We start from the raw sequence: 7,650 nt of genomic DNA on the forward strand, positions 1-7,650 counted from the left end.
AAAGATAATGAGATCATAAAACAGCATCTGACAGTTGGTTTTGTTTTTTACATTAATTACTTAAGTTTGTATGTGTGTTTGTGTGTGTACATGCACACACACATGGAGGTCAGTGGAAAACTTATGCAGGCTCATTTCTTTCTACCAAGTGGGTCCTGGGGCTTGAGCTCTGGCTTGGCAGCACTGAGCCATCTCACTACCCCCAATGAAAAAAAATTACCCAAGTAGGTGAAATAATCTAGTCAGAGCTGTATGAGAAACCTAGCGCTATGAGGGTTCTATGGTGAACTAGGCTGTAGTCTCAGCTGATTGGGATGCTTAGGGGGAGGGATGTCTTATGTTTAGGAATTTGAGACTAGCCTGGAAAACAAAGAGACCCAGTCTCAAACAAAAAGTACTACGATAAATTCGTATCATTGAAAGCAATCAACAGTATCTATTTTTGGAAATTTTGAACGTGATAAGTTAAGTAAAAACAAAACAATTCTCTAAGTTTTATAAAAGCAAGTAACAGTAGACATTAGCCAAGTCCTCTTGATCACCCCAACAAAAATTGGCTTTTTCCTAAACCAAGGCCGCCCTTGATATGGCCGCTAACATTGGGGAGCCTTCCTTTATGACAATATTACACCCCAAACTGACAAATGGTTGGTAACTTGAACATTTACAAGGGACTAGGATGGCTGTGAGTTAGCCCAATGACAGGATTATTGTAGGTCCACTTCCCAGGGGGCCACCCAATGTAGCCGAAAAGGAGTGCGTGGTGCTGGGAGTGGGTGCAGCCTACATGGCCTAAGACAGGGCTCTCACCCTCCTTTCACCCACCTCGGGGTCCCTTGACGTTGCCCATCGTCGACAGCCTAAAGCCTTCGACCATCGATGTGACTCGTCTCACATCAATGTTTTGGGGTTGTGAACTTGTCTAAGACCCCCCCATAATTAGACATCCAAATTCAAAACTCACATAGTTGGGATTGAACATAAGACGCCTTCTCTAACTAAACAGAGAAGGGAGATGCCAGAAGTCAGGACCCTCGCCCTTACCCTCACCCCCTACCTTTCCCCACCTGCACAATGTCCCCTGAAGCTTGGCAACTGCAAGATCTTGCTTGGCAACTGCAGATAGACTCAAAGCAGTATACCATATCTTCTGAAGAATAGCAGGGAGACCATAACTCAAGCAGTGTACCATATCTTCTGAAGAATAGCAGGTAGATCATAATTCAAGGCAGTGTACCGTATAGACCATGACATGTTTCAAGGCACAGGCCAAGAAGATTCTGTACTTTTCCACCACCTGGCCCCTCTTACCCCCTCCCCTTGTAAAACATGCTACAAAAAAGCATTTCATGTTCAAAAAAAAAAAAAAAAAAGAAAAAGAAAAGGCCCGGGGGAAAAAAAAAAGCATTAAATAAACAATACTGGGTCCCCCCCCCAAAAAAAGACATTAGCCAAGTTAGCAAACTACACAAAATACAATACAGTAATAAAATTTAACAGCAAAATAAAACAACATTGAAAATATTTTAGTAATAAAGACTGAACCTAGGTGAATGTATGCTCTTTACTAGTCTCTTTTTTTTTTTTTTTTTTTTTTTTTTTTTTTTTTTTGACAGGGTTGTTTTGTGTAGCCCTGGCTGTCCTGGAACTCACTCTGTAGACCAGGCTGGCCTCGAACTCTCGAACTCAGAGATCCACCTGCCTCTGCCTCCCAAGTGCTGGGATTAAAGGCGTGTGCCACCACCGCCCGGCTTACTAGTCTCTTTTTATTTTAAATTTTTACTTTGAGACCAAGTTGCCCTGGATTTCACATCACATTTGTCCTACCCCCAAATATTTATAAACTCATGTCTTATGGAAACTGTTACATGGCAAAGACAATATTCTAAAACAATGGAAGCAGGGTGGTCTAAGTAGCTAGAAAATGTTCCTTGGACAGCTGCCTTTCCAAACAGCTTATTCCTACCACACACTGTAAGTATAAATACATTTCAGAGGATTAAAGGGTTAAGTACTGAAAATAAGAAACAGGCTATTTGATTAATCTCTGGATAAGAGAGATCACCAGCTCCTTAAACAACAACAACAACAATAAAAACAACAATAGCCACATTACCCTCTGCTTCTGCAAAGCCCCCCAAATTGGATTAAGGCTCAAAATAGGTATATGAGCGGAACCAGAGACTATTAGGGAGATTTTCCTTAAAGTATTTTTTAAAAATGTTTTTCCCTCTATTTTATGTGCACTGGTGTTTTGTCTGCATGTATGTCTATGTGAGAGTGTTAGATCTTGGAATTACAGACAGTTGTGAGCTGCCATGTGGGTGCTGGGACTTGAACCTGGGTCCTCTGGAAAAGCAGTCTTTAACTGCTCTTTAACTGCTGTCTCCAGACCCAAGATTTTCTTAAATAAGACAAAAATGCAAAGGCCAAATGGAAGCCATATTATATATATATATATAATATATGATAAGCCAGGAGCCAGGGATGGTGGCACAGGCCTGAAATCTCAGCTTCATGGGAGGCTGAAGAACAAAGATCACTAGTTCAAGGCTTGCTGGGGCTACAGAGTGAGTTCAAGGCCGGTCTGGGCTACTCTGTGTGACTCTGTCTCAAAGTAAAAATTGTAAAAATGATTTAGGGAGATTCGATGTGCTCCTGGAGATGAAGTTGCTGTCTTCAGTGGTGTAGCCACTGATGTGGAGTCTCTAGTGTATGAGTAACTCAAGAATGTCCACTGGGCAGCCCTGGTTAAAGCCAGTGAGTGAGTCACAAAGAAAAACAGAAAGTAAAACAAAAACATGATAGTGGTGTGGAGACTGGATGGGGATGGCAGGGAGAAGAGAGAAAGAGATGAATGTGACTGGAATGTATTATATTCGTGCAGAGGTTATATTGCCAGAGGATAAACAAACAGGTATAGGAAAGTGGGGTATACAGTTAAAGGCAGAGTGTTTGCCTAGCAAGTGATCCACGCCTAGCTTCAATCTCTAGTGTTACAAAAACAAAAACCCCCAAACCAAAACCACAGAAAAGGCTTTAAACAGTCTACTATGACAAAACAGTCACAATAGACATGTTAGGCAAGGGGCTAATATGAAAAAAAATCCAGTAAAATGGGTAAATATTAACAAATAGTTCAGAGAAGGAAATTGAGAAACACGAAACTTGCAACTTCATTAATAAAAACAGTGCCAAGACATAAGGCTAACTGGGTATCAGGTGCTTTTCCAAAGGTTTAGAAATCAGTTCACTTCATGTTTTGATAGGCCTATAAGACAGGTGCTGTTAGTCCTATTTTCTCCCTGAGACGATTGAGGCAGAGGTTTAGAGGAACTGCCCCAGGAACACAGGACTAGAACGCAAGGCAGTCAGTGTAGCTCACTTCAGTACAGTTTCCTCTACTCTTTCTGAGACAGTCCCTCACTATGAAGCCCTGGAATGCCTAAAATTTGCTATGTAAACCAGGTAAATTAAGCTGACTTTGAACTCAGATCTGTCTGTCTCCACCTATTAAGCACTGGAGTTAAAAGGCACGTGCCACCACCACCTAGCAGTTAACACAGCATAGCATGCTTTAACTATGCTATATTATTTCTCCAGAGAGTGGGGGATGTAGGAATACAAATTTTAAGTTTATCATTTTCTTTTCAACGAAATAAGATTTTCAAAAATTAAAAAAAAAAGGTCAACATGCAAAATTGAGTACCATTGGTGGGAGAATATAATGGTGCTTTTTTTTTTTTTAATAGTAATGTGGTAGTTTGAATGAGCATGGTCTACACAAGCCTTGTATATTTGAATGTTTGGTTACTCCCCAGTTGGTGGAACTGTTTGAGGAGGATTGGGAGGTGTGGCCTTGTCACTGGGAATTGAGCTTTCAATCCCTCAGCATTCCCGTTAGTGCTCTCTGCCTAGTGACTGTGGATCGGATGGAAGCTCCGGTACCATGTCTGCCTACCTGCTGCCAGGCTCCCCATCTTGGTGGTAACCCCTGAAACCATATGCCCCCCGCCTTTCTCTAAGTTCCCTCCTTGGTCACAGTGGCTCATCATAGCAATAGAAAAGTAATTAAACAAGTAGTAAATACAATTATTTTAAAAGAAACAATCTGAAAACAGTTCAGAAAAAGAAATTATCTTACAAAAAGTGGTAAGTGATCAAGTTGTTTCTAACATAAAATTATCTTTTTAAAAAAATATTGGAGTGGTAAACCATCTAGTTCCTGTTTTCTTTCTCTTTTAAAAAACGTATTACTTGCTGGGCAGTGGGGGCACACGCCTTTAATCCTAGCACTTGGGAGGCAGAGGCAGGCGGATTTCTGAGTTCAAGGCTAGCCTGGTCTACAGAGTGAGTTCCACGACAGCCAGGACTATACAGAGAAACCCTGTCTCGAAAATCCAGAAAGAAACCCCAAAAAACCGTATTACTTATGTGTATATATATGTGCTTGCATGAGTTTATATGAGCCACATATGTGCAGGTGCCCCAGAAGGAAAGAGGGTGTTAGATCCTTGGAATCCAGTTAACTAACTGCCTGGTGTGAGTGCTGGGAATCAAACCCAGGTCCTCTACAGGAGCAATTAACATCCTTAAGTTCTTAACCACTGAGCTGTATCTCCAGCCCTGTTTTCCTTCTCTTCATTTTCAGATGTCAACAAAGGATATTGGAGTATAAGCACGACATCCCTCCCATGCTAACTTCTACATGGCTGTTTCCCTGTGCTTTATAATTTAATCAGCTCAGGTCAAGTTCTCCCAGAAAGCCTGTTTCCTGAAGCACTAACATTGCTACTTAAGTGGCTGATTCACACAGACACACACTCTTTCTTTCTTTTTGGTTTTTTTGAGACAAGGTTTCTCTGTGTGCCCTGGCTGTCCCAAACCTCAATTTGCAGACCAGGCTGGCCTCAGACTCACAGAGATCCACCTGCCTCTGCTTCCTGAGTGCTGGGATTAAAGGTGTGTGCCATCACATCCAGCTTTATAGTATTTTCTATATTTGTCCCTTAGTCTTTATCTCAACAGGTTCATGTCAGGAGTAAAAGTGACAAAGTCTAAGGCCTTCTGCTGTACTCGTTTATTCCAAACAGACAGAGAAGTACAGGGAGCTACAAAAGAGTCTGTTACTAAACTTCACTATCGAACGACACTGAGGGTTTATCATGAATGGCAGTATGTAAGGAGATACAGCCTTCTGCCTTTTCTTTTCTTTTTTTTTCTTTTTTTAACAAAGCACAGCAGGGGCAACTCACTTTCCAATCCCTGCCAGCTGCAGAGAGCTGTTTCTTTACTTCTCAATGCACTTTACTTGCTCACCCTCAAAAACAAACCCCACAAAACCTCGGCATAGTTTTCATTTTGCACCCAAAACTTCCTGTGTTATTTTTTTCTCCCTGGTGCTACGGAAACCCACGACCTCGTTTATGCTTCCAGTCTACTTGCCCACCCCGTTCTCACTGTGGTGCGTGGTTTTTTTTTTTTTTTTTTTGAGTCAGGGTCTCACTCTATAGCCTAGACTGGTTTTGAACACGATAGTCTCTTGCTCCAGTCACCAACTGCTGGGATTATAATCATGATTTATTATGCCTTGTATGCATTCTAGAATTTATGATCACCTTGGTTTCTAATCATAGCAAAGCAATTAAATATTAGAAGATGTGAAGTGGGTCCTGAGAAGGTGCAACAGGTTGCTCAGAAAACCAGTCTAGGGAAGCCTAAACCTCCATGGGAAGAAGGAGCTCAATAAATGACGGTTACATTGCACAGAGGGAGGCACTTAGGAATAGTCCATATTGTATAGCAGAGATTAAGGTCAGCAGAATATAAAACTGGAATATATTTCATTTGCATTTTATGGTGACAAATGGTTCATCAAAACACAGCTTCTAGCAGGAGGTGCTGGCCACACCCTGAGTCCTAACACTTCCAGCATTCAGGAGGCAGAGACAGGTAGCTGAGGCCAGCCTGATCTACACATCGAGTTCTGGGTCAGCCAGAGCTACACAGTATGACCCTGTCTCCAAAACAAAACAAACGCTTCGAAGTTCCTTTACTATATAGAGAAAGGTTGCACAAGTCACAGTACAGCTACAACAGGCCTGAGGTAATGGTTTCTTTTCTTCCTCTACCCTCACTTTCCTCCTTTTTGAAGCAGGGTCTCCTATAACTCAGGGTGGCCTTGAACTCTATGAAACTCTGAGGATGACCTGAATTCCTGACCTCCTACTTCCATCTTCCAAGCACTGGGATAACAGGCAGTCAACACCAAGTCCATTGAAGCACTGAATTCTGATATTATACGCTGTCCTCAACACAATCAAATAATTGTGAACAGTTCCATCAAAATAAAGCATTAACCACAGCAATGCCAAGGAATAGAGATAGTTTTGCTGAAAGATAGTTTTACCGGGAGTCAGTTCAAAACCAAAGTACCTCAAGGCATCTCACACATCTTACATTTTTTTATCTTGCTGGAAAGAGAACTTGAAAGGTTGAGAAAAGTGATCATCCAATGCTCCAAAGGCCAAGAAAGTGTTAAAATGGGGTCAGTCTTGAATTTCTCTTTCCCCACCTCTTCACTACTCCAGCCCTAGAAGCCACAAGTGAGGAAGAAAAGTTGTGGAAACAAGAGGAGTGTGTGTGGGGTGGGGTGAGATGAGGTACAGTTATCCCCCACATACAGGGTCACTTGCTTGGAGTCACTTTCTCCTGCTCCCACCATGGGCTTCCCGCCAAAGATGCTCCTAGGCAGGCTAGGAGGTCAGCTTGCTTCACTCCCTCAGCCTCTGCATGGGGACTGCAGCCTCCTCCTGGCCTCCGGGCCTTCAGGACCCCAATTTCCGATGGGAACACTTTTTGCAGTCAGGTCCCGGGGCTCCTCCACCTCCATCCCCGCCCCCTCCCCCGCCAGGCTCCGTCAATGTCCCCTTCCTCCCTCAGGGTGCCCCTGTGTCTGCCTCCCGTTCGCGGTCCCTCCCGGGGGCCTGGCACACCGTTCCTTTCCTGCCCCCTCTCGCAGCCCTTCTTTTCGGGTGCCCACCTGGCGCCCCTTCCAAAGCCTGGCCCCTTAGAGCCACGGCCTCCTCCCAGCCCCGCCCCTGCTCCCGGGCGGATACAGTTTGAAGCCTCTCAGGATATCCCTGGCCCGCTCGTCCTTGGCTGACATGATGCGGCGCCTGCCGCCTGCGGCCCTCCCACGCTGGCTCCGCGGGGCCTCGCAGACGGTACCCAGGAACCGAGGACAGCCGCAGCCCGGCCGGACACCTCAGGTGAGCAGCGGTGGCGGCCAGACCCGAACCGGCCTCTCCCTCCCCTCAGCTCCCGCTCCTGATCCCTTCTCCTTCCCTCTAGTCGTGGAGCTCCCGCCCTGAAACCAATGGTAAGACAGCCTTGGCGATTGGCATCCTGAATAGCCAATAGCAACACTCAGCGGCTTCGCTCGGGGACGGAGAGCGTCAGTGGGAAAGGCCCTCTTGGAGGGGTCCCGGAGGACAGAATTTTCTTTCGTGTTGTTGCCTAGAGTTTGTCCCAGCGGAGAGGTAGCTTGAAATCTTCAGAGACTTTTGAGAAACTTGCTCTCATCGTAGGCATACTAGTGGTCTGAGACTATGGCAGTCTGTACTGTACAAGGTGGCAGAAACTACATTT

General features: G+C 44.4%; 1 protein-coding gene across 3 annotated transcripts in view; it reads right to left on the reverse strand.

Annotated features, from left to right (window-relative positions):
- The window catches only part of Pde6d (phosphodiesterase 6D), a 42,458-nt gene extending 34,854 nt beyond the window's left edge, over positions 1-7,604 (reverse strand). For all 3 annotated transcript variants that reach the window (XM_028789528.1, XM_028789527.1, XM_028789530.1), the window contains exon 1: positions 7,119-7,604. In XM_028789528.1, the coding sequence (XP_028645361.1) occupies positions 7,119-7,168 (50 nt within the window). In that variant the 5' untranslated portion in view covers positions 7,169-7,604. The remainder of the gene's footprint in view (positions 1-7,118) is intronic.
- Between the last annotated feature and the right edge of the window lie 46 nt (positions 7,605-7,650).

Source organism: Grammomys surdaster, unplaced genomic scaffold (assembly GCF_004785775.1).
Source record: "Grammomys surdaster isolate TR1022 unplaced genomic scaffold, NIH_TR_1.0 125846, whole genome shotgun sequence".
Lineage (NCBI taxonomy): Eukaryota > Metazoa > Chordata > Mammalia > Rodentia > Muridae > Grammomys > Grammomys surdaster.